Raw genomic sequence first — 27,484 nt, forward strand, 5'->3', positions numbered from 1 at the left:
ATGAGGACGAGTGTCGAGGGAGACACCAACAGCCAGGGTCATATGAGGACGGATGTCAAGGGAGACACCAACAGCCAGGGTCATATGATGACGAGTGTCGAGGGAGACACCAACAGCCAGGGTCATATGATGACGAGTGTCAAGGGAGACACCAACAGCCAGGGTCATATGATGACGAGTGTCAAGGGAGATACCAACATCACTAAAATTACGGATAAATAGACCCAAACAAGAAAATGATAGATTAATCTTAGCAATATACCTTTACATGTAAAGGAACTGATAAGGGGTTGAGCTTCATGTTTTCAGGAAACGCCTCCAATATAAAATATAAAAGTGTCTTCAAACAGCTTATATTAAGCCATTTAATTTGACACAAGTTATTAGTGCGCCTAGCATTGTCGGAGTCAAACTGTAGAGGAACAGCAAGGAAGTATAGAGTTGTATTATTCTGTGTTAATAAGAGGAGCCCAGTCAAATTTTAAGTACATGATGATGTATGATATTGTAGATTCAATATTAAGCGTAAAGAGGTCGCATTTATAACTGGTCGAGGTAGCATGAATGCAGTGACATAACTCTGAGAACTGTTGTCCTAACTACGTCGTTATTACGTCAATGTCGTTCTAACTACATCCCTAATAAGTTCGTCCACATTTTATGCTCGACATCATGATGTCAGTGGAATTAGTTTTTATCTCGAGCGCTATAAATACAGATATGTTCGATGACTGTTGATATGCCAGACCTAGAGTTGTATGACGGGTGTTGTTAATGACACGGAAGACGCTTGACCGCCTGTGACACTTGGTCTGATTTTCATTGAACTTATTGAAGTGTCTCCATGAAAAATCCTAATATTGTTCGTACTTTGCCTCCATTTGATCGATTTTGTTTATCACAATATATAATTAAGGTTAAGTTTAAATATCGGCGTTCTCTGTTGTTTTTCTGACATAGATCTGACAATACCGTCCATGTTTCTCAAAGGCAAAATAAAATCTGTCCTATGTGTACTTTTTCAATAGATTGTTTTGAAGTATAAGACACATGTTTATCTTTTAGAAACCATGCGAAGTATGTATATGATGATATATACCAGAGACATTTTATAAGCCTATCAAAAGTTTTAAAAGAAGTAATTTATCATTGCTAACCATGAGCCTTGCTGTTTAAAAATGCATGTTTCATGGAAACATAACTAGCTCACGTGTATTAAATATATATATATTGCACAAGATTTCTTTATTATCACAAGTATCTTTATTACACAATAGGAGCATTGGCTTGAAAGAGTAAGACTTCATATAGTGATAATATTTTGACCTTAAAATGCAAATGGCGTTTGAGAAAAATATCCAACAAATATGGCATATAGGGAGGCATTTCAAGCATCAAATTGCCCCTATAAGACACAATTAAGACCTTTGATCATGGCAAAAAGACTGATTTGAGGGGAAATGTTCAACCGCTGAGTTTAAGGTAAAAGATGCCTCTTCCTGAAAAGAAACCTCTAAACTCCACAGTTTATCGATTTGTATTGAAAGCATCCTTCAAATATCGAATGTCTAGATAATATCTAATAAGAACATTTTAATTAATGAAATACCTCTTTTTATGCCATATTCGTGTTTTATATTATTCACAATCTTCATTTGCATTTCAAGGTAAAAACTAAACCAGTGTTAAAACAAACGCTCCTATTGTGTGTTATATAGACACTTATGAGCATAACAGCATAGCTATATTTCTGGTTTGATTATTTTCGTTATTTGCTGCTACATGTTACATTTACCATGCATAAAGTACCTCTATGGACAAAACTCTCAGCATCTACAGCAAGTTATTAATGATTTTCAAACGAACATGTCCAGACAAACATTTTGGTACATTACATGACTAGTTTTGTGCACTGGATATTTGTTGGTTATTTTTCGTTCATTTTCCTTTATAAATGGCGTTTCAATCCTGTATATAGATAGAGTATACACAGGATTTGTGTGTCCGTTTTAGTGCTTCATCACACTGTCCGTAATTACCCCTATTACACTTAAAGTCACACATCCTATACACCATGACGAACTCGGGGAAAACCCTCGCATCATACACAGGTTTTTAGGACAGATACATCCTGATTCAATCTCCGTCAACACAGTCTAGTATGAAGCTGAACTCAGCTCGCCCGATTATGGTGACGCATTTTTTCATATTGCTGCTTAACCTTTGGCAAGTCCTAGATGTTAATGGTAAAGGTAAGTAAACTATTAATTAAGATATTTTAAAATCTTATCTTAAATAACATACGTTACGCTACAATATTTTCTACGTACACTGCCATACTTTTAGCATTGGAAACGTATGTGGTCAGAAGTATATAGAGAATACATGGTCAGTGTCTTAAAATATAAGCTGTATTTTGGCGAGAGTAAAGAAAGAAAGAAAAGTGCCGAGTCTTTGTTTTCCGTCACTGCCGAATACAACAAAAAGATATATGGTGGGTTTATTCCGACAATACAGTGCCAGTTGCAGGATGAGTGTCCTTATAAACGAATTTGCTTACAGCTACAATGATGAAATGGATAAATGTAGGAATATAATAAGATATCATACATAATCACACATCACATATCACTGTCTGTCTAGTGAGACTACAGAGGAATAGTCCTACACGTGAGGGAGCAATAGAGATATACCACCAAAGCCAACAAACATGGAATCCTTTATGTGGAGACTGCTGGTCAAATAAATCTGCTAACGTGGCCTGCAGGGAGCTCGGATTTAGGTATGCTATACGAATTACTGATTCATTGGTTTAATATTCCATATATCACACATGACATAATAAATTTCGTGGGTTTTCAATGATAGGTTGATTAATAAATACATGTAAATAGAAAGATAACACTCCAAAGTATTCTGAAACACCGGGATTTCAACAAACGGCTCCGTACTACACGATCGAAATACAAAATGGCAGGGTTTTTACAGGTTCTAAGATATGACAGGGCATTCTCCTGACATCATAATATATAACTTTAGATTACATAAACTGGTGTAAAAAAAGAAAGATAATGGATATAAGGAAATGACTAGGTAAACAGCTCTTGGTTGAGGGGCACTGCTATTGACTGTTTTAAATTATAATTGATTCTTATTCACAATGACGGCCTTTTATATGCATTATTGTATACGTTATACATTATGGATACGCTATGTATACGTAGTGATTTATGTATTATGATTATGTTATGTTAGCATTTTTATATATACATGCATGTTACGTATAGATTATTTGCCATGTAAGTATTATTGTATACGTTTTGTATACATTACATTTATACGAAATATTTTTATTTTATCATGGATAATGTATATATTCATTATCTATCATACATACATGTACGTTATGTGTAAATTATTATGTATAAGCTTGGTAAGCGTTATTTATTATGCATATGTGATTAAATTATTCACTATATATACATCATTTATTATATATACGTTATGATTAAATTATTTATTATGTATACGTTATGAGAACATCCTTCGTCACCATAAACACTTTCCAGTTAATTGTATGTAAACTAATACTTTGAATGTATAGCTCTTCGGGATGAAAGATATCAGTTTAATTTTACCTACTCTGAGGCGTTAATATCAATTTTATACCTACTCCCGATCGACAAGCGATTGATTGATCGACGACAATGTCGGTTAGCAAAAAGGAATTCTGAAACAATAATAATTGGCTTTTGTTTAATGTTATTTACTTAAGCTGTAATATTGTACTACAGTGGTGGTGTGCGGCAAAGTGTGTCTATACTTGAACACGGGACAGGTATTCTAACTGATTCTTATTATTGCCCCACTGGAAATGAAGCCAACCTTTCGTCTTGCCAGTACAGACCATGCAGCCCATGTACAGAGGTGGCAGGTGTTCTTTGTGCAGGTATAAACATTAAATGTTCTTAATGAAATTCTGATAATTACCTGATCTCGTTTTTCTGATATTTGCTATACCGTTGCCTGCTCTAGTTATGGAATAATGCTGGAATCTCATGATGGAGTTCCCTTACTTTAACGAGAATAACTAAAAATCAAAATCAATTTAAAGACCAAATTAACCGAAATATTGTTTAGAAAATGAACAAAATGTCACCACTATTGGGAGTATTATCTCTGTCTCACGGGCCTTTGTGAATAGATATACATGTTTATATATAATCAGTTATAAAATATATCCATGACGTAAACAAATTTCTACCACAATACCCTGTGTTATTCAACTATCAGACCATGAGTTAATCATTACAGCTGTTGATTAACAATCTGTTTATACCACACGTGGTATAAACTCTGTACGCGTTTTGATTGGCAACGCGGTGAACTTTGACCCAAGCTGCAATTGTTATTGACGTCATCAATAATCTAATGACGTCACATTACCGGGACGTCACCGGTACACTTTATTTGCATACGCGAAATTATACTTGGCCATGTTTCCCCTTGATTGAAGTCGATATTATTGTGGTAGAATTAGGTCACACGACCCGTGATTGTTGGATATGGAATTTATTTCACACGAGTAAGTTATTTTTCAAAAGTTGCAAAAAACACTCGCTTAAGCTCGTGTCTTTTGTAACTTTTAAAAAATAACTTACTCGTGTGAAATAAATTCCATATCCAGCAACCACTCGTTGTGTAAACTCTATTTCATCAGTAGGTTTTTATTCATAAACAAATAACATTCAGCGGTGAATATCCTCTGATTACCGTTATAGCTTGTCGGAATGTTTCTGTCTAATATAGAAATTAGTTTGAGTTATGTGATGAACAGAATCTTGTACTCGTGGCTACGTTATATGAATTTACCGAACTCGAACCTTGCTAATGTCATCACATCCGTCTCTTTTACATATATTAGGTGCAGTGAGACTTGTTGACGTCAGTCTACCGGATAACATCAAATTAGTATCGGTTTTTTTAGAAGATGTAACTTACGGTTTTAAATGGAACTTTCTGTGTGGGGAATGCTGGACTTCTAGAAATGCAAAGACTGTCTGTAAACAATTTGGTTACAGGTATGTACGATAGAAATACATTATATGTACAATTTAGATTACTGATATCACAGGCGTCTTTTTCTGGTTAGTATAAAAGGAAAATAATATTAGAGCCTACTCCTTCCCTGTGCTGGTTTGTATAAAGACTTGCCGGTGTAACGTTGAATATGGACCCCCGTTTAAAATACAACATCAACTTCGAATCACAGTCTGTATGACTGGTTCTCATACAAGAGGAGGGACTTGCATGTACATCTACTACTACCGGCGTTACTTCTTAAGAATTAGTTTAGATGTATGTACAATAGAAACACTCACGCTATGTGTAAAACAATGGTTACCAGCCTGTAAAATAGAGATATCAGCGCTTTATGTTCCTGAAACTTAAAAATATCAAAATACATATAGACATTAAACATGGCCACAATAAGCGGCAGTTCATAATACTTATAGAAAGTTAAACAATTTTAAAAATAACAAAGCATAAATTCAAAGTGATTTCTTTCCACAAGTAAGGTACATTACATGTAAACATCCGCCATAACTAATTAAAACACATGTCAAAGCATTTATAAATAACACCACACTAAAGTAATGTAAAGCAAATGGGTTGGCAAACAAACTGACCCAAAGGCACTAAATTGATGAAAAGTGATGACGATGACGATAACGTTTGCGTAAACAAAATATTGTCTCTTTTCTCTATATGAATGCACATGCGCCAAAGGCTATAACATTGACTTATGAGTTTAGACAAATCAGATTAACCAGAAATATAGGACCTATTTGTTTACAAATAATCTAATGTTAAGAAGCTTAACCCTTAACTTAGTGTAGCAAATAAATAAACAAATTAAAACTTGTGAAACATTATGCTACAGTCTGTATGTAACCAACATTGAGAAAAAAAACAATAAACTATTAATCTCGAGTTTATCGATGAGTTATTACTCATAGGTTTTCGCTAGCATTACCTAAGCTAATTAATTAGCCGCATTTTATAGAGAGCGCAGGGCGAAGCCCGTTCGCGTAGCGAACTTAATGGTAGAGATGTCTCGGAAACCCCCCTTTTCCCCCAATATACTTAGAGTTCAAAAACTTTCTCAGTAACCGGAAACAGGAAGTCACGACAAGATCCAGTGTTGCGCAAGACTGTATTCAAAGTCACATTCTCGGGAGATAACAAAATATCAAGATTTTAAAAATAAGCAAATGTTTGACTTCACACTAGTTAGAATTTGTTAATAAAATTTATCACGAACAAGTTCTTAATTTTTTATATTCAAAACGTAACGGTATAATTTTCAACGAAAATATTTCCGGTGTTTTACGAGAGTGCAGCTCCGGTCCGTTCGAGTTGCATACAAGTTTACCAAATATAGCACATAAAATAAAGAGGACTTCCGAATTTTTTTGTTGTCGTCTGCTGCTCATCCCGTCACCTTGTCATCGCTTAATCAGTCTATTTTAAGACTTATTCTACGATTAGTTTTTGTAGTAAGTTATCTAAATCATAATTCTTGTTGATATATACTTTATTACAAACCAGTGTATAGATCTGTTGGCAATATATTCATTTTGTAACGTGGGATTTACTATTCTAGTACACTAGATTATGTGTGCTTGTTTCTCGAATTCCATGGGCACCGGGATTGCTGCGCTCTCACATAGGCCATGCCTAAAATTATATTATAGAATTTGGTTACAGGTTTGCATAATAGAAATGCGCATGTTATATGAAAAACAAATGGTTACAGGCATGTAAAATAGAAATATCAGCGCTTTTTATAAAGAATTAGGTTACAGGTGTACACCTGATTTCTATTGTGCATACCTGTTACCATTATAATGACACATTTCTATAAAACATCAAATTTACTTTAGGAAAGGAATTAGTATAGGCTTTAAGCTTGTTTTCCCATCCCATTTGCAATTTTCTGTATATGTAATGTTATTGTGTCTTGTTAAATAATTAAATAGACTTCTAACGTATTTATATAATAATCCGAATTTGTATGTTAATGACCGTAGCGACTAAACAACAACTGTTCTGAATACATAATGACAAAATTAGATGATCTGACAACACGGGAACCTTGTTCGGTGTTTACCTGTCGAAATATACGCAATTTAATTCCAATCCAAACCGCCACACAGCTTCAGATCGCCATCTTTGCTCAAATCAAAGTATCTGGGCGTTTGAAAGAGTTAGTACTGCAAAGCTTCTAAATGATCTTGTGATACAAATTTTAAGATTATAATAGAAACGAAATACATGCATGTATGGATTTTAAGATATTTTGATTTAAATTACTTATGCGTTAGGTTAGCAAATAGAAGCAATTATTTACAATGAACTTTAACGTTGTACTCAATACTGATCACGATGCTTTTATTTAGACGTTTTCTATTTATTTCGCTTCATTTCATTGAAAGAATTGTTTTAGATTTCCCAGTAATTTCGCGGGAAATGAATTTGATGACGTAGGAAGCCCACATGCTATAGAATCAGGCATCTATAGTCGATAATTGGAGGTTTGGAGTGGATAACACTTCGGTCCATTAGCTGTATGACATTTCGTGGCGTCGGTTAATAGAACGTGACCCAGAAAACACGACGATAATAAAAACAGAAGACCATTGAACATTACCGGATTATTTTCGCAATTTTTGAGACACCATTGTGCCTAATTACAATGGAAAGTAACACTGATTTAATTCATAGCTATCGTATCGTAATCTATATGTAGTTGGGCAAGACCTACTTTCGTTTTACAGTTTACGGATATGGCCCCGCTTTCACGAAACTTCTTAAGTACGTTCTCAATGCTTAACTCTGAGTACATGCTTAACTTTAAGCATATGCTCAAAATTCGGCTTTCTCAAAACTTCTTAATTCTCAATTCTCAGATTTTAAGTTGAGAACGGGCCGATATTTGAGAACGGCCCTAAGCATGGTCATATAAATACTTCATCTTCTCAAACATAGTCGAATTGCTTCACGGGGTAGTTCTGTCAAGTATATTTTTACTTCTCATGTACAGGGTGCATCTTTGTTTAAACTTGACTGGTCTGCAGGTGTGATCTGGCTACTCTCAGCAGACCCTGACCCCAGGGTCACGTTACTATCGTCTCCCTTTGTAAACACTTCATAATAAATGTATCCACGACTGATTCGTTTGGATTACTACAACTTTCTACCTTCTGAAAGAGACGTGTATATGATATACCATATTTACGTGGATGGTACTTCAGCATTTTAAATACTTTAATATATAAATACTTATAACCGGTAAGCTTGTTGAATAAAATAATGTTTTAGCTAAATTTACTTTACCAACCTTTAGAAAACATTCAAGAATAACAAAACTGCTAACATTGCACGCATTATCTATAGAAATAGTTTACTGGTATCGTCAATAGAAATACGTTGTGTACAATATGGGTTGTCGGATAGAACAGAAAAACACGCTTGCCTTTGATCTAGGGGGCTGGAGTTTGATTCCAACTGCCCGACTACGTGGGTTTTTCAAGTGATTTTCGTTTTCCTCCCACAGTAAGACCCCTTGCGCGTTTCAAACTTGATATAATTTGATGTAACTTGTTTCGCAACTGTTGTAAATAAATAAAATTTACATCTACATGTACATTATACAGTGTCCACGTTTTAGGTAAAGACAGGCTACATGTATGTATAATAGAGTTAATTCTTACATTATAACAATTTTCGAATACAGGTATTGACAATGATAGAACTTTATACAAATATTTAGACCAGGTTGTTAATTGCGCATCTCTAATCTACGTACAACTAAATTCGATTTCATACAGCTGAACACAAACTAATCTGCTTGCTTTTGTATAGATACCCGAGTGATTTGTATGATCTGCACTGATTTTTTAAAGATGTACACTGTTAATTATCAGTAATGCGCCATGGATAATATCAATAATTGGATAATCAAATATAAGGCGTCTGTCTTTTCATCACAGACATTGAAAATTCATTGAAAAATTGAAAATTCTTGTATTGCAGTAGTGGCGTAACTAAACTTGAGACCTCAGGGGAAGGATACGTGTGGGAGAGGCATTATTACTGCACCGGAAGCGAGTCTGAGCTTGAACTTTGCAAACTGACAAATTTATTGTGTCCGGCTTGCCAACGTTTTGCTGCTGTTCAATGTGCTGGTAATGCTGTTTTATCGTACTCTGCATTATTTGTGATGTTAACTTGTACTAAACCTAAAGATTCTTGAATTGATAAAAAATGTTCATGGCGTAAAAACAAAACAATGCCCAGGTAAGATATTTGATATCAAATAAGTTAAAATAACTTGTCTAGTCTGTAACAAATGTACTACATTCAGTTTCGGCAAAATTGAAAAATATTCTCTATTGCCTGCCGTCGACCTATCGCCGAGTTCCTATGCAAAAATCACTCAACTCTCTTCATGAAATTCAGTAAGAAAGAAAAATGAGATTCAACCATTCTTCTACAATTATCAAAATGACTGCCAATTTAACTTTAATTGGCATTCGAAGAAATCACGTGCGATTCGAATACTTTTTACATTTGTAAAACATAGGAGTTATAAAAGTATATTATCATACCTAAAACTGTCTAGACTGTATTATCTGTTACCATACCAAAAAACAGTCTAGACTGTCTTGTCTATTATCATACCTAAAACTGTCTAGACTGTCTTGTCTATTATCATACCTAAAACTGTCTAGACTGTCTTGTCTATTATCATACCTAAAACTGTCTAGACTGTCTTGTCTATTGGCATACCTAAAACTGTCTAGACTGTCTTGTCTATTATCATACCTAAAACTGTCTAGACTGTCTTGTCTATTATCATACCTAAAACTGTCTAGACTGTCTTGTCTATTGTCATACCTAAAAACAGTTTAGACTGACTTGTCTTTTGCCATACCTTAATATTGTTAAGACTGTTATGTCTATTATCAAACTTTAAAACTGTCTAAACTCGCTTGTCTATGATAAATATTCTCTGTGGCTCAAAAAATAGAAAATCACTTCCCCGACAACGACTTTCGTCTCTCAGGAACAGTTGTTAAACAGCTTAGTTAAGTCCAGGTGATAATTTTTTAATTTTCAAAAGTGCGAAGCGCAAGTGAATTCGCACTCGTGGAAAATATTCACCCACATAATTGTTATTCATCTATAAACAAGGAATATTCTAGTTTTTTTTTTTTTTTTTTCTCAACTTAACCAAGAATTTACATTTAGTTCTATATGGGACACAAGTTTTGAAGACAATTTACATAAGTTAATAAATACAACTCGTGTAACGCACAAACATTTGGATGCAAATATTCTGGGATCAATAGATTATACTATCTAACACTGAAGGTTTTTTTTTAAATGCGTAATAATATCGACAACACAGCTAGCTGTCGCAATATGGCGAAGTGATGTCTGTGGCTGGGAATGTTGTAGGCTGACATATTGAAGTTGTTTGCGGACAGACAGGAAAGATGAATACCCACAAACAAATCTTGACTGCATGCAGAGATCAATGTCACTGTCAGAAAATCACCTTAAGCGCTTGTTTTGCTTTCTAACACTTGTGACTGACATAATCGTATCGAGACACGTGTTCATTGCACGTGATCTCTGAACACAGGCCTGTGGTCCATGCACGTTGGATTTTACTTTCACATTACATATCGGATTTTCAGACCACATTCGTAGGTTAGATATTAGGATCAATGCTGTTAAGACAGAGTAGTTGTGTATGATTCCTGAACAGACGACAAAAGATGATCGTTGGGATGATCATGATTTGTTGATGATATATAGTATATGGAAAACGGAAGATATCGTAGTTCAAATTGTTGTTATTTAGACTGTTTACGTTCTTGTTACATGTACATTATTGAACAAACGTAGAAGAATGCCAAATAAAGGGAGATAAACTTTTGTTTTGATTGTTTTGAAAATAGGGTTCCACTAAGGGCGATATTTTTACTCACAATACTGAGTTAAAATATTCAAATTATTAACATCACTTACATGTATATTTTCATTATAAAACCTTATATTTCACTTTGGGAAACTGTAATGATATTATAGTTGATTGAGGTGGGTTTTTTTATAGTTGACGGAAGTTGGAGTGAATGGGGTTCGTTTGGGCGTTGTTCAGTGACGTGCGGGGAGGGATACTGGGTCAGGAAAAGGTCGTGTGACAACCCTGCGCCACAATATGGTGGTCTGGCATGCGATGGTGATGACGAAAATCTCCAACCATGTACAGTCAGACAATGTCCAGGTAAGAGATATTTTTAATATATGTTATCATGAACGTTATCCCTGTGTTATATTAACTGGGGGAAAGTTATGATCGTGTCAAGATAGGTTGGTTGATGACAATGTTCCACTCACTTGGCCCAAAACGAGAACAAAACTTTTTTCTACGATGTCTGATCATAAGTCAAATACCTTCGTGTAGTTTACGAGGAATGTTATCTAGGGAAGTAATGTTATCTTGGGAAGTAATGTTATCTAGCCAAGTAATGTTATCTAGGGAAGTAATGTTATCTAGGGAAGTAATGTTATCTTGGGAAGTAATGTTATCTAGCCAAGTAATGTTATCTAGGGAAGTAATGTTATCTAGCCAAGTAATGTTATCTAGCCAAGTAATGTTATCTAGCCAAGTAATGTTATCCAGCGAAGTAATGTTATCGTGGCAAGTAATGTTATCTAGGGAAGTAATGTTATCTAGGGAAGTAATGTTATCTAGGGATGTAATGTTATCTAGGGAAGTAATGTTATCTAGCGAAGTAATGTTATCTAGCGAAGTAATGTTATCTAGCGAAGTAATGTTATCTAGGGAAGTAATGTTATCTAGGGAAGTCATGTTATCTAGCGAAGTAATGTTATCTAGGGAAGTAATATTATCTAGCGAAGTAATGTTATCTAGCGAAGTAATGTTATCTAGGGAAGTAATGTTATCTAGCGAAGTAATGCTATCTAGCGAAGTAATGTTATCTAACGAAGTAATGCTATCTTGCGAAGTAATGTTATCGTGGCAAGTAATGTTATCTAGCGAAGTAATGTTATCTAGGGAAGTAATGTTATCTAACGAAGTAATATTATCTAGCGAAGTAATGTTATCTAGCGAAGTAATGTTATCTAGGGAAGTAATGTTATCTAGCGAAGTAATGTTATCTAGGGAAGTAATGTTATCCAGCGAAGTAATGTTATCTAGGGAAGTAATGTTATCTAGCGAAGTAATGTTATCTAGGGAAGTAATGTTATCTAGCGAAGTAATGTTATCCAGCGAAGTAATGTTATCTAGCGAAGTAATGTTATTTAGGGAAGTAATGTTATCTAGCGAAGTAATGTTATCCAGCGAAGTAATGTTATCTAGCGAAGTAATGTTATCTAGGGAAGTAATGTTATCTAGGGAAGTAATGTTATCTAGGGAAGTAATGTTATCTAGGGAAGTAATGTTATCTAGGGAAGTTATGTTATCTAGCGAAGTTATGTTATCGTGGCAAGTAATGTTATCTAGCGAAGTAATGTTATCTAGCGAAGTAATGTTATCTAGCGAAGTAATGTTATCTAGGGATGTAATGTTATCTAGGGAAGTAATGTTATCTAGGGATGTAATGTTATCTAGGGAAGTAATGTTATCTAGGGATGTAATGTTATCTAGGGAAGTAATGTTATCTAGGGAAGTAGTGTTACCTAGGGAAGTAATGTTATCTAGCGAAGTAATGTTATCTAGCGAAGTAATGTTATCTAGGTAAGTAATGTTATCTAGGGAAGTAGTGTTATCTAGGGAAGTAATGTTATCTAGCGAAGTAATGTTATCTAGCGAAGTAATGTTATCTAGGGAAGTAATGTTATCTTGGGAAGTAATGTTATCTAGCGAAGTAATGTTATCTAGGGAAGTAATGTTATCTAGCGAAGTAATGTTATCTTGGGAAGTAATGTTATCTAGGGAAGTAATGTTATCTAGCGAAGTAATGTTATCTAGCGAAGTAACGTTATCTAGCGAAGTAATGTTATCTAGCGAAGTAATGTTATCTAGGGAAGTAATGTTATCTAGGGAAGTAATGTTATCTAGCGAAGTAATGTTATCTAGCGAAGTAATGTTATCTAGCGAAGTAACGTTATCTAGCGAAGTAATGTTATCTAGGGAAGTAATGTTATCTAGCGAAGTAACGTTATCTAGCGAAGTAATGTTTTCTAGCGAAGTAATGTTATAAAGCGAAGTAATGTTATCTAGCGAAGTAATGTTATCTAGGGAAGTAATGTTATCTAGCGAAGTAATGTTATCGTGGGAAGTAATGTTATCTAGCGAAGTAATGTTATCTAGGGAAGTAATGTTATCTAGGGAAGTAATGTTATCTAGGGAAGTAATGTTATCTAGGGAAGTAATGTTATCTAGGGAAGTAATGTTATCTAGGGAAGTAATGTTATCTAGCGAAGTAATGTTATCTTGGGAAGTAATGTTATCTTGGGAAGTAATGTTATCTAGCGAGGTAATGTTATCTTGGGAAGTAATGTTATCTAGCGAGGTAATGTTATCTTAGGAAGTAAATGTTATCTAGCGAGGTAATGTTATCTTGGGAAGTAAATGTTATCTAGCGAGGTAATGTTATCTTGGGAAGTAAATGTTATCTAGGGATGTCATGTTATCTAGGGAAGTAATGTTATCTAGGGATGTAATGTTATCTAGGGAAGTAATGTTATCTAGGGAAGTAGTGTTACCTAGGGAAGTAATGTTATCTAGCGAAGTAATGTTATCTAGGGAAGTAATGTTATCTTGGGAAGTAATGTTATCTAGGGAAGTAATGTTATCTAGCGAAGTAATGTTATCTAGCGAAGTAACGTTATCTAGCGAAGTAATGTTATCTAGCGAAGTAATGTTATCTAGGGAAGTAATGTTATCTAGGGAAGTAATGTTATGTAGCGAAGTAATGTTATCTAGCGAAGTAATGTTATCTAGCAAAGTAACGTTATCTAGCGAAGTAATGTTATCTAGGGAAGTAATGTTATCTAGTGAAGTAATGTTATCTAGCGAAGTAACGTTATCTAGCGAAGTAATGTTTTCTAGCGAAGTAATGTTATAAAGCGAAGTAATGTTATCTAGCGAAGTAATGTTATCTAGCGAAGTAATGTTATCTAGGGAAGTAATGTTATCTAGCGAAGTAATGTTATCGTGGGAAGTAATGTTATCTAGCGAAGTAATGTTATCTAGGGAAGTAATGTTATCTAGGGAAGTAATGTTATCTAGCGAAGTAATGTTATAAAGCGAAGTAATGTTATCTAGCGAAGTAATGTTATCTAGCGAAGTAATGTTATCTAGCGAAGTAATGTTATCTAGGGAAGTAATGTTATCTAGCGAAGTAATGTTATCGTGGGAAGTAATGTTATCTAGCGAAGTAATGTTATCTAGGGAAGTAATGTTATCTAGGGAAGTAATGTTATCTAGGGAAGTAATGTTATCTAGCGAAGTAATGTTATCTAGGGAAGTAATGTTATCTAGCGAAGTAACGTTATCTAGCGAAGTAATGTTATCTAGCGAAGTAATGTTATCTTGGGAAGTAATGTTATCTAGCGAAGTAATGTTATCTTGGGAAGTAATGTTATCTTGGGAAGTAATGTTATCTTGGGAAGTAATGTTATCTAGCGAGGTTATGTTATCTTGGGAAGTAATGTTATCTAGCGAGGTAATGTTATCTTAGGAAGTAAATGTTATCTAGCGAGGTAATGTTATCTTGGGAAGTAAATGTTATCTAGCGAGGTAATGTTATCTTGGGAAGTAAATGTTATTCTAGCGATGTAACTGGTAATAATGTTATCTTCGAAATGAATAAGAGACTAAAGTTCTGGAACCGATCACTACCAGCAAATTTGCCGTTCTGCACAAACATGCAATTATTTATTTTAACAAAGCTTTTTAGCTGATTACCACATCATTATAATATCCTCATAGGTAACGTTAATAAACTGCTTGGATATAATAATGAACAAAGTACGAATAATTTCTACTTGAAAAGATTATACTTAAGGTCTCATTCGTTATTTACAATATATAACATAGTAATACGAAGGAAGATATCTTTTTGACACGTGCCCTGACTGGGCCTCGAACTCACGATCTACGGCACCTAATCGCCTAGCCAGAAATACCCGCAGTTTATACCGCTGCGCCACATCGTATATACCTTATTTTCTTCTACAATCTGTATTCGTTAAGGAATATGGAACGAAAGCTGTTCGACAGATTTCGATTGCGCTGCTAGCTTGTTATGCAAAGAGTCTGGAACCTGTGGTTGTATGCACGAAACAGACGTTTGGGACCAAGCTTATTTGAAATGTCAATCAAGTAAGTTTATAGTTTCGTTTGAGTTAAGTGAATTAATGTGAAAATTATTGCAAATGTTTCATTAAGTGTCATCTTAATAGGAAATCCAGCGATATCATTGGTATGTTAAATGCCTACAAATCACTTGTATTGTGCAGTAGCAATAAGTTTATCAAGTATCACTGACCATGGACCTGCCTGATGACATGTAATTCGTTTAGAGGTTTGTAACAAAAATCAACAAAACATAGGAAAACAGCATTCAGTTCGCCGTTCAATTACAATATTAATCTTGAAGTTAGTCATTTCAAATCAAAATAGAAACTATTGTAAAAAAAGGAATACCTCCCAACTGATTTGTTTGATACTTTAAATTCACAATACTGTTACGTATGTGGATCTACAGACATGGAGGAGCTGAATTGTTAAGAAAATGTGAAAAAAGTCATTAATTTCAAACGTAGTTAACTTTCTTATCTTCCATTCCAAATTTTGTCAATTATGACAATTGTTGGTGATTCTACTTAAAGAATTTTTTTTAACATTGTACGTGTAATCAGTATTCATCATCTCTAAAATTAGATTACAGATTTGTGCTCAAACCACACATTAATAATTTTGGGGTAGTTCGTGTCAAAAGGAATCAAATCGATACACCAAAATATGTTACTATGGTTTAGGACAAAATTTTATTTTCCTGGATCAGGAATCTGTCTGTAGATTCAAGTATAGCACCCGATTGATCTTTTCCCCCCACCATATTGACGTCATACAAAGTGTTTTTCAAGGTGATATTTAGATTACTGTAATCATAGCTGATACAATACATATCTGAAGGGGAAAATGTAAATAAACATTTACAGTGATTTAAATAGATGATTACATATAGTTAATGTCATTATGATTATTTCCAAAACCTAAGGTAGAAAATAAGTAAATAAAAAATGCATATACATATATATGTATCAAATTTATGTCAGTAATACATGTGTTTGAGTACCAATAGGGTTTTTTTATAGGTTAATCTACTTGGTGGCACTGGGACTCATTTAGGAAAATGACTATAATCAAAACAAACTGCCCTCTAGGGAAAATAAAGATGTTGAGGTTCAGAGATATGCCCGTGTGGACATAACAGCATATGGTTCTTTGTTGGGGTTTGACGATTTGACGCATTATTCGCTGATTTGGGCAAGTTTGAAAGTATTTATTCGTTTTAAAATTTATAGCATTATAATCCTATCAAAATGACCCTTAATTAATATTTTAAAATCCAGAATACATGTGTGATGTGACACTAATATTTAATTACTTTAGGTTTGGAGTTCCGTGCGATATATTCACAAGACAAAATGGACTTTGCCTCGGCGACCGAGTTCTGCAGTCTCAATATGACGGGATTCCTGGCTACTCCTGACTACATGAGTATCATGTTCATCGCATGCATGGGCACTAGCAATGTGATATGGCTAGCCGAAAATATGACGACAGCGAATACAAACTTCGGAGGTATGATTTCAAATTATTTGTTAGAAATGATGTTTAATTTTTAGGAAAAAGGGGGAAAAAAGATACGGGACACCACGAAACAGTTAGTATTTTGACATTAGAAATCTTGAAATTCGGTGTTTAAAAGCGATTTAATAACTCATTTTTTTTTCATTATTATAGCATTTATATACACATTTAATAGCAGTGACATATAGCTTCGACCTAGATGGGTTTTTCTTTAAATTCAATCAGTAGAGTTTTCAAGCTTGGTGTCGAGGGTTCGATCACATGTGGGTAAAGTCTCAATAGCTATTTACACCAATAATGTATTTGGTTCATTAGTAATACCTAATTAAAATGTTGACAGTGATTACAAAGGTACTTCAAACGGCCTATAGCATATATCGACGTTAGAGATGTAGCTTTCCTTGAACCTCCTTGACTGTTTAATGTTTAACTAAGGTAGAGTGTGCTGATGTTATGTTTTTGGTGTTGTATTTTGTTCTATAGACAATCAGATGGAAGTGTGTTGGACAGGCCGAGTGGATCAGGCCTCCGAAATATTAATGACAGAAGTAAGCTGTAGAGAAGTCCAAGATTTTGTTTGTGTAGTCAACCGTAAGTATTGACTGAAAAACTGTATATGTGTGCTACTGAAAGAATGAGGATAACTCAGATGAACCCCACGAGGACATATGTTGTTTCTTGTTTCAGAAGATATTCTTTCAGAAACTGATTTGTATAGACCACATAAACACATAATAATGTAATATATAGCAATTAATCTAGGTACTTTGAGGACACTCGAAAAAATCAATATTAAAAATAGGATACCGTCGGGTGATGTACAGGCCAGATCGTGGTATATACTGAGGAGATTTACATGGCATATATCACAAGTAGGATACCACAGGGAGAGTTTCAGCTCATGACGTCCTTTTAAGACATTGGAATGGCATATATTGCACTATATGGTACAATCGGAAGAGTTTCGGGTCAGAATGTGGTATACACTTAGGAAGTTTACAAGGCATATATCGCACTATAAGGTATCATCAGGAGATTCACAGGTCAAAACGTGGTATACACTGAAATGGTTTACATGCTAAGTATCACAAAGTAGGATACCGTCATTAAGTTCATTTAACTACCATAGTGCCATTACATTAATATATACATCAAGTACATACCAATTGTGGAAAAGGGTGGTATTCATTCAATGGTAAAAGATGAAATGCAGACTCGACCACTTTCTGTCATACAATGGTTTGCAAAATATTTTGTGAACCTCTCAATAAATTTAGTTCATCAAGTTCTACACCTGATTAAACATCAGTGATCATCAATCAAAGCGAGAGCGTCAAGGACAGAATTAACTACATTGCAAAAAGTGTTACTGGTTCTAAGCCATATGTACCATTTGCTGATGAGGCAGTATATCTATACACATCTGTTTCTTATTTACATCTGTTAAGGTAAGACAAAAAAAATCTTGAACATTGCAGGAACACACCTGTCTTCAGACTCCAATGAACCTGATGAACCTGCCTGTGTCGGGTTTATCAGCAACCAAATAAAGACGAACAACGATGACATAGCTATAGGTAAGTTTATTGGTGTATTTCGATGAATGTAGTCGCGGATATCTTATTTCAAATGTCTTTTGTATTGACCCTTCATTATTCACAATAATTAAGTATAAATATTTTATGCTCAATGCCTTAGCAAATAATAGCATTGTTTATCATAATGTATGTTGTATCGTTGTTCTCTAATTATGTTATTATGTTTACCAATTGTTTCGAATTATAAATATAGACCTATGCATATGTTCAGTTACTTATGAACAGTGTACAAAAAGGGAATTATCCATGCCTCTGTATTTATAAATAACAGTGTACAAAAAGGGAGTTCCCCATGCCTCTGTATTTATAAATAACAGTGTACAAAAAGGGAGTTCCCCATGCCTCTGTATTTATAAATAACAGTGTACAAAAAGGGAGTTCCCCATGCCTCTGTATTTATAAATAACAGTGTACAAAAACGGAGTTCCCCATGCCTCTGTATTTATAAATAACAGTGTACAAAAAGGGAGTTCTCAATGCCTCTGTATTTATAAATAACAGTGTACAAAAACGGAGTTCTCAATGCCTCTGTATTTATAAATAACAGTGTACCAAAAGGGAGTTCCCCATGCCTCTGTATTTATAAATAACAGTGTACAAAAAGGGAGTTCCCCATGCCTCTGTATTTATAAATAACAGTGTACAGAAGAGGAGTTATCCATGCCTCTGTTTTTTATAAATAACAGTGTACAAAAAGGGAGTTCCCTATGCCCATGTACGAGGAAATTATTAATTGATTTAAACATGTAATTCTGTGTTCTATAATGTAGTGTATAAATTTTGAACCCGATTTTTTGTTTTCAAATACACAATATAAGCATATTAAAAACTAATACTTTATTCTAGTATAGTAATAATACATTTTAATATGCCTATTTGGATTTTATATTAACGTAACATATGAATTGCTATCAGCTTTCTTACCTTATAATAATCTCGTTTTACATCAGGTACAGTTGTTGCTGTGGTAGCTGCATGTGCAGTAGTGATAATAGCCGCAACGGTCACAATCCTTGTCGCAAGGTAAATACTTCAAAGTAACCACTTATTACCCTTAGAGAGAGTTGGTTTATGAGGGAAACGTATACTTTGTTTAGTGTCAACTATATGGGATCTAATTCGAGTTTCTTAACAACTTCAAAAAATAATGGTAGCGACTGTCGATATCAATAATGAAATAACGTAGCAGAGCGTGCATTACACAGGAAATTCAATACTTTGCTTTGCTTTCCTTTTTAATAATTTATAACCTACTGTACATATTGATAGCCAGTACAATTGGAGCGGTATTTGCCATCTGTAGTTATATCATTAAAGGTCATTTCTTTTAATTTGTACATTATTTGGTTGCATTACTACCTTTTTACAGCTTTTATTAACAGCAATAGTTTTTGTTTACAGCATTTGTTTACAGCACTAGTTTTGTTAACAGCAATAGCATTTGTTTCGCGTTGGCTGTTTACAACATGAGCATTTGTTTAACAACATTGTTTTTGTTTGCAAGACTAGTTTTTGTTTACATCTCCAGTTTTTGTTTTCAGCCCTTGTATTTGTTACAATAAATATGTGTATAGCACATGTATTTGTTTATAGCACACTTTTTTGTGCACAACACTAGGTTTTGTTTACAGTACTAGGGTTTTTTACAGCACCAGTTGTTGTTTACAATGCTTGATTTTGGTTTTCATTCTAGAAATCGCTATTCCAAAGGCAAAGCGAGAGGTGGTTCTAAGCCTGAGACACTGCAGGTTGACTACAATAACGAGGCTCCCATTGCCACAATCGGAGGAGTGCCCGACACGGACCATAATTCACAAAGTGTCAATGCTCCATCAGTAGACATTGATGATTATGGCTACGGGGTCCTAGGTAAGCCTTCGCGGCCCAGCGTAGGAATGGGTGACGATGACTTGTATTCTCACACAAAGTCAGAACAGCCTCTCGACGGTGAATATGATGTCTTTGTGAAAAGAAAAGAAAACCTGGACGAGTCTGGTATATATGACCACACTGGAAACGGTATGACGCAAGGAGAGTATGATGTTTTCCAAGGACGAAAATCGTCGTATGTGGAAAACGATGATTCACTTTACATTCTGGACACAAACGAGTTACCCTAACACACGTTTCTCCTTCTTGATCCCTAGCGGACAGTGTTTTTAGTCCGTCCATCCTCTATCTTACAATTTCGGACAGTAGCCCGCTGCATATATACTTGTACGAAGATAGAGTGTATGTAGGTCTTTCAATGAGTGTTAAATTGGTAACTCAGCGGAATATCTTTCCTACATTTGTAGATCTTAAAATTGAATAGTCTTAAAAGTTCCGAAATAAGCAAGAAAATACATATTTTATAAGGTTAGATAACTCTCGAGAATACTTTTCCATGCATGCTGGAATGTTTCCCTAGATGAATCTGGAAACACTTTTCCGTTTTAGAACATTAATACCTTCTGTTTGTCCTTCCTCTCCGTCCATCAATTGTTTTACATATATGTGGATTTTCTCTCATTACGGTGGACGGATATAATCTATAGATACATGTATTTAGGTAAGGTTTATATATGTCTGGGATCTATTATCGTTGTGACTGCTTAAAGGAAGATAGTAACTTTGTAGCTTATTGATTTTACCTTACTTTTCTTTTTTTCTAAGACTTATGTCATCTAGTGTTAATACGTGACAGGGCCAAACTGATAGAAGGTAATAACACTATGACATTATGACTATATCAATACAATATGTAGTTACTTCAATGTCGGGCATCAAGTAAACTATGGAGTCACCCCAATCTCGGGCAACATGTCAATAATTAGTTACTGCAATGGTCGGCACCAAGTAAATATGGAGTTACTCGATGTATCGCATCAAGTAAAATATATAGTAACCACAATGTAGCGCATCAAAATAAAGTAAAATATGCAGTAACCCTAATGCTGGTCACCAACTAAAATATGAAGATACCCTAACAGCGGGTATCAAATAAAATATGTGATAATCTCAGTCGGGCAACATGTAAAATATGTAGTTACCTCAATGTCGGGTACCAAGCCAATGTGTAGTTATTAAATGTCGGGCGCCAAGCAAATATGTAGTAGCCCCAATTTAAAAACACTTCGATGCAGGACAGCAAAAACAATCGCTTGTTGGCTGGTTAAATGACATATCCTCTTTTTTTGCTAAATAATGTAGTTTTATTTCATTTCTTTTTCTGAAAATTGACTTTCTTATTGTCTTTGTTACCATAAAAATATCAATATGTTTGAAATTATTCTTATCATTTGATTTTTTCTTGCTTTTATGAAAAAATCAATATTGTACCTAAAATGTGTGCTAGTTATCGTTAGCACGTAACATTAAGTGTGTATGACAGTCTACATTAGTTATCGTTAGCAGGTGATCTTGTGTATATAGGACAGTCTGTATTAGTTAACGTTATCAGGTGATATTAGTTATATATGACCGTCTACTTTAGTAATAGTTAGTAGATGATATTAGATTTATATGACAAACTGTATTATTTATCGTTAGCACGTGACGTTGGGTGTCTACATTAGTTATCGTTAGCAGGTTATACTGGTTGTATTGGACAATCTATATACGTTATTGTTATCAGATGATATTGGATGTATATGACCGTCTATAAAAGTTATCTTTATGAAGGGATATTGGATACATGTTACAGTAATATTAGTTATCTTTAGCAGGTGCAGGTGAAATTGGTTGTATAGGGCAGTCTATATTAATATATCTTCTATATATATTCTATATATCAAGTTATTATTAGTAGGTTTAAATTTTTTCAGTGATATGTCATACTGCATATTAGCATGATGACCTTACCATCCCGCCAAACAATGATTGTAGTTATTTGTTTTTCAATTTGTTCATACAATATCTATTTTGACAAAAAAGTAATGGCGCGTTATTTCAAAAACAAATCACCTTATACATATCAATCGAACAGTTATGGATATATTAACAGCGGAATCTTACCAGAAGAACTATAAAGGTTGCAGACGGCAAAATTCCTGTTTGGCGTCTGCTTCAGAAAAAAAGTATTATTTTCATTGTTGCTAGAATTGCTTATACTTATTTTCTTTAATGTGATTAAGCTATTACATTTTAAATCATGTATTTTTAATTAATTTCTAAGACTTGTGATCTTTGGACAAGTTGTCCGTCTTTACGTTTTTTTCTGCGCATGGCTGGACTATCACCACAACCAAACAATGAGTTTGGTTAGCTACATCTAGAGACAGCAACGCAAGTGTAGATATTTCATTTTACAGATAACTTTAATGTCATCATAACTAAAATCTAGCAAATTTTTTACATCGTTTGATATTTCCTTTATGATAATTTTTGCTGTATGAATATAAAATGAAAAGATACAATCATGACATTATTCGATAGTGATTTAATAATATGTACATCATTGTTTCAACATATAATACATGTACGAATTGTTCTTGGATTAAAGCGAGCATCATTTCTACTTCGTGTGAATCATTTCTTGGAATTCTTTCCTCCTATTATGTTTGTTCTCTATTCGAGAATAGCGATTGTTCCGTTCATTTCTGGTTTGGGTTTTGGTAACGAACTGTTCGTTCTAATCACAAGTACTAATGCTGGGACGACCGACAGAATAGTAGAGGCGAGTCCGATACCGAACGCACCACGCAGGCAATGTAAGCCGTAACAGAAAAGTTCATTAGGCATAGTGATGGCGCTCTCATATAGGATACCAAACGTCTCTTGTAGAGCAAAACAGACAAGCGAATTTACAAGGAGTATGATACCCCAGTTCCTGCCGAGATTACCGATGTACAATATGTCCGTCATCAAGGCTGGCCCGAGGGACCACATGATAGCGTTACCAACTCCAACCAAAATAGTAGCTATGATCAAGATGGAGAAGACGTCGACCAATAATAGGAACAACATCTGCGAAATAACGAACGAGCCGATACCTATTAGGAGCACACTTGACCTTGGAAACGTTTCAATATACCTATCCGAGAATACCCCTATCATAATGCTGACTACCATGACGGAGACTGGGATCAGAAGCACAAGAGTAGGGTTGTGCTCGTCAAGCATTACACTTGTGGCAATCTCTGTTAGGTTATTGGTGACGAACACTCCGACTGAAGCTGTTAATATAAACACCCATAGCAATGCATGGAAATTGCAGTTTCCAGCCAGCTGTGTTAGTGACATGGCCTGGTCTTTTTCTGGTATAGGGTTCAGATCGTTTAGAATTCCGTTTATGTCCTCGTACGAGACCGCTGATTTAACGCTTTCCTTGTCCTCGGGAAGCATTCTTAAGAACAAAATACACATGATGTTCACGACAGCAAACGATATTGCAAGGAGTAGCATCATGTGAGGGAAACTCTCCAAATTCTCTGGATCATGCCCGTTGAATGCATGGTAATAAATTAAGGAATACACGAATGGACTTCCTGCAAAAAAGAGGTTCAGCGTCCCCATGACCTTGCCTCTTTGCTGATGGTTGAAGTTCACAAGATTTGTGTTGAGTGCCACCATGTAGGTAAATGAAGAGCCCAATCCTAGCAATATATAAATGACCGTAATAGCATATATGTTGTATTACAACTAGCATTAAAATGTATCAAGCTGTAATTTAATTGTTTTACAGTGACTCACTATTTATAATTAGCGTCAAATTTATGAATACGAAAATATCTATGATTAACATTGTGATTTTTCTTATTTTATAGTAATAGTTAACATTGATGTCTTCAAATCATAATTGGTCGAAGCGCCTTTCATGGAATTGAGCTGGTTAAGTCGATAATAGTGAAAGCAAAATAAACTCTGTGCGAATCACTTTGACAGCATATCTTGTTGAAGTTCCCTTGTCTATAGCTCCTGCCAATAGAGAGTTTGCTATTTAACATCCTAGCCATATTTAACATTTCATAACGGATTACAGATTGTTAAACAGGCATAATATTTACTCAATACCTGCCAAAAAGAAGTAGATGCCCATCAGCCAGCTACGAAGGCTGTAGAAGAGGACAGCCTTGGATGTGCTCCACAAAAACAGATATGAACCAACACCCAAGGCGAGACCGACGGCGGACGACCAAGCAGGTCCGAACCTGTCGAAGAACATCCCTGGAAGGAAACCACATCCCTGACCCACATAGAGAAGCGACGATTGAAGTTCCACTACAACAAAAACTTTGCAAGTATTAGAATGGAGAGAATTTAATATAACCCTGGTAAAATACTGGCCGCAATATACCTCTCTGCTAAAATTCTTCTCTTTAGCTCGACCGGTTGGCGTAAGACTAGTAAGCCAGATGTCGCGGGTTCGATCCTAGCGGATCCTAGTTATTTAAATATAATTCATCATATACTCTGTTAAAATCAATAATATCCGTTTAATGCAGGTAATTTCTGCATCGTTCAGTTAATAGGGAATGTATAGCACCTGGATCAAAGTCGAGACAAAATATTAATGTATTTCAGTAGTGTTATACATGAAATTTGATAGTGTAATTAATTCTCACACGGATAATATAATGGAAATGAGTAGATCTAATATTTCAAAAAGTAAACAATTCACTGATGAGTGAAAATAGTTGATTTAAACTGTTGAAAATTACAATGATATCATGACTAGATGATATACCGTGCTTCAGCTGATATATCTTCTGTATTCTAACCTTCACGTTGTGTGTAGTTGAACGTCCTCTTGATAGCTCCAAGGTACACATTGAATACGTACAAGGATCCTGTGACGAACTCACCAAGACAGCCCAATGCCAGTCCTATCAACTTCATCCAACGGTGGTTACAGCAACATAATCCCATCTATGAATTTTGAAATCATAAAATTTATCACATCGTCAACACACATATTTAGCAAGTAAAAGGACTAATTCAGACGCACCAACACCCAGAAACGGAAACCTACGAGACATTTTAACACAGTATTTGGAATCTGGGAGGCAACAACATTTAAAGAACAATAAAATATTGAATAACATATGACAGAAAATAGACCGTAAGAGCCCTGGGATCCATATCGTTACTATGTAGAGGTCTTCTTTAAGGTGGCATATTTATGATAAACATTAATTAACAGGCCAGTGTACCTGAAACGTCCCAGGCCAAGGGTCTAGAACTCCGCCCTGACCAAGGATCTAGAACTCCTCCCCGACCAAGGATCTAGAGCTCCGCCCTGACCAAAGATCTAGAACTCCGCCCTGACCAAGGATCCATAACTCAGTCCAGACCAAGGGTCTATAACTCCGCCCTGACCAAGGGTCTATAACTCCGCCCTGCCCAAGGATCTAGAACTTCGCCCAGACCAAGGATCTATAACTCCGCCCTGCCCAAGGATCTAGAACTCCGCCCTGACCAAGGGTCTAGAACTCCGCCCTGACCAAGGGTCTATAACTCGGCCCTGCCCAAGGATCTAGAACTTCGCCCAGACCAAGGATCTAGAACTTCGCCCAGACCAAGGATCTATAACTCCGCCCTGCCCAAGGATCTAGAACTCCTCCCTGACCAAGGATCTAGAACTTCGCCCTGACCAAGGGTCTAGAACTCCGCCCTGACCAAGGATCTAGAACTCCGCCCTGACCAAAGATCTAGAACTCCGCCCTGACCAAGGATCTATAACTCCGTCCAGACCAAGGATCTAGAACTCCTCCCTGACCAAGGGTCTATAACTCCGTCCAGACCAAGGGTCTTGACCTCCGTCAGTGACAGCGATTAATCAGCATTTTCAGTGGGGAGCAGATAGCACCGCGACACATAGTTAGTGATGCACTATATCAAGATATATTTTTGAATATCAATTATGGACATTTTACACTTTATAAGTCAGCAAACACTCATTTATTCAAACCAGGTCACAATCCCATCCCTGACGATTTATATTGAGTTAGAAACAGGAAACACGACAGTACCAAATTCAACATCCACTCGTTGTGTGATCTCTATTCATCTGTCACCAAAATTGTTTTCACACTGGCAACAAATATGATCCAACGATCAGTCGATAGTTTCATCAACATTTTCGAGATGATTTCAAAATGTTTTCTGGTGTATTAACCACATGCTATTTTGTTTCTTCTTAAAATTGTAATAATTTAAATGATGCAAAGCTATGGCTCACTTCGTTTTAATTTTATCATCTTGGTATGACGACGATTCCCCCTTCATGTTAACTACACAAGTATTAAAATCGCAGAAGACGTTTTAATATATGAGATGATTTAAGAATTGTTCTCAATAGCATACATATCAATTATAGAAAAATATGAATATTATAAGAGAATACCTTTGTTTCGGAGTACAAGTATGGCGGTCGTGTAGTCTGCCTCGTCCCTGATGGAATGCACACCTGCTGTATATACTTAAATCATGTATTGACTCACACTGTGTTATATCTCACAAAGCCATTATGAATGCTTTGATCAGTGAATATATCTCTCAGTTTCCTACTTAATGGCGATGCCGGTACTGCTATCATTTACAAATGTCTCATAGATACAGTTATGTGTATTACACAGAGGATTTAAATTCTCATAAATATGATACAGTTATATGTGTAATATAGAGGATGTCAACTCTTATAAATATGATACAGTTATATGTGTAATATAGAGGATGTAAACTCTTATAAATATGATACAGTTATATGTATAATATAGAGGATGTCAACTCTTATAAATATGATACAGTTATATGTATAATATAGAGGATGTCAACTCTTATAAATATGATACAGTTATATGTATAATATAGAGGATGTCAACTCTTATAAATATGATACAGTTATATGTATAATATAGAGGATGTCAACTCTTATAAATATGATACAGTTATATGTATAATATAGAGGATGTCAACTCTTATAAATATGATACAGTTATATGTATAATATAGAGGATGTCAACTCTTATGAATATGA

At 35.1% G+C, this 27,484-nt stretch overlaps 2 protein-coding genes across 2 annotated transcripts; one reads left to right on the forward strand and one right to left on the reverse strand.

The window, feature by feature from the left end:
• The first annotated feature begins 2,076 nt into the window (after window positions 1-2,076).
• Window positions 2,077-23,034, forward strand: LOC117317415. The gene is made up of 12 exons (XM_033872228.1): window positions 2,077-2,252; window positions 2,644-2,782; window positions 3,795-3,949; window positions 4,925-5,081; window positions 9,100-9,251; window positions 11,189-11,359; window positions 15,302-15,430; window positions 16,727-16,918; window positions 17,411-17,518; window positions 18,406-18,504; window positions 19,476-19,548; window positions 20,219-23,034. Exons 1-12 carry the CDS (start codon window positions 2,162-2,164, stop codon window positions 20,643-20,645), a joined length of 1,893 nt encoding a protein of 630 aa, XP_033728119.1. The 5' UTR covers window positions 2,077-2,161; the 3' UTR covers window positions 20,646-23,034.
• A 39-nt stretch (window positions 23,035-23,073) lies between these two features.
• LOC117341005 lies at window positions 23,074-25,374 on the reverse strand. The gene is made up of 3 exons (XM_033902803.1): window positions 25,227-25,374; window positions 24,520-24,726; window positions 23,074-24,101 (listed from the first exon to the last, which is right to left on the reverse strand). Exons 1-3 carry the CDS (start codon window positions 25,372-25,374, stop codon window positions 23,074-23,076), a joined length of 1,383 nt encoding a protein of 460 aa, XP_033758694.1.
• Between the last annotated feature and the right edge of the window lie 2,110 nt (window positions 25,375-27,484).

This window comes from Pecten maximus, chromosome 2 (genome assembly GCF_902652985.1).
Source record: "Pecten maximus chromosome 2, xPecMax1.1, whole genome shotgun sequence".
NCBI classification, from domain to species: domain Eukaryota; kingdom Metazoa; phylum Mollusca; class Bivalvia; order Pectinida; family Pectinidae; genus Pecten; species Pecten maximus.

What these genes read in the sequence shown, in the direction of transcription:
- LOC117317415 (XM_033872228.1), top strand. Translation starts at nt 2,162, where the DNA reads ATGAAGCTGAACTCAGCTCGCCCGATTATGGTGACGCATTTTTTCATA. An exon ending in CCTAGATGTTAATGGTAAAG is followed by an intron (nt 2,253 to 2,643) that starts GTAAGTAAACTA and finishes CTGTCTGTCTAG; the next exon opens with TGAGACTACAGAGGAATAGT. An exon ending in TGCAGGGAGCTCGGATTTAG is followed by an intron (nt 2,783 to 3,794) that starts GTATGCTATACG and finishes ATTGTACTACAG; the next exon opens with TGGTGGTGTGCGGCAAAGTG.
- LOC117341005 (XM_033902803.1), bottom strand. Translation starts at nt 25,374, where the DNA reads ATGGGATTATGTTGCTGTAACCACCGTTGGATGAAGTTGATAGGACTG. An exon ending in CAACTACACACAACGTGAAG is followed by an intron (nt 24,727 to 25,226) that starts GTTAGAATACAG and finishes TTTTTGTTGTAG; the next exon opens with TGGAACTTCAATCGTCGCTT. An exon ending in CATCTACTTCTTTTTGGCAG is followed by an intron (nt 24,102 to 24,519) that starts GTATTGAGTAAA and finishes ATATATTGCTAG; the next exon opens with GATTGGGCTCTTCATTTACC.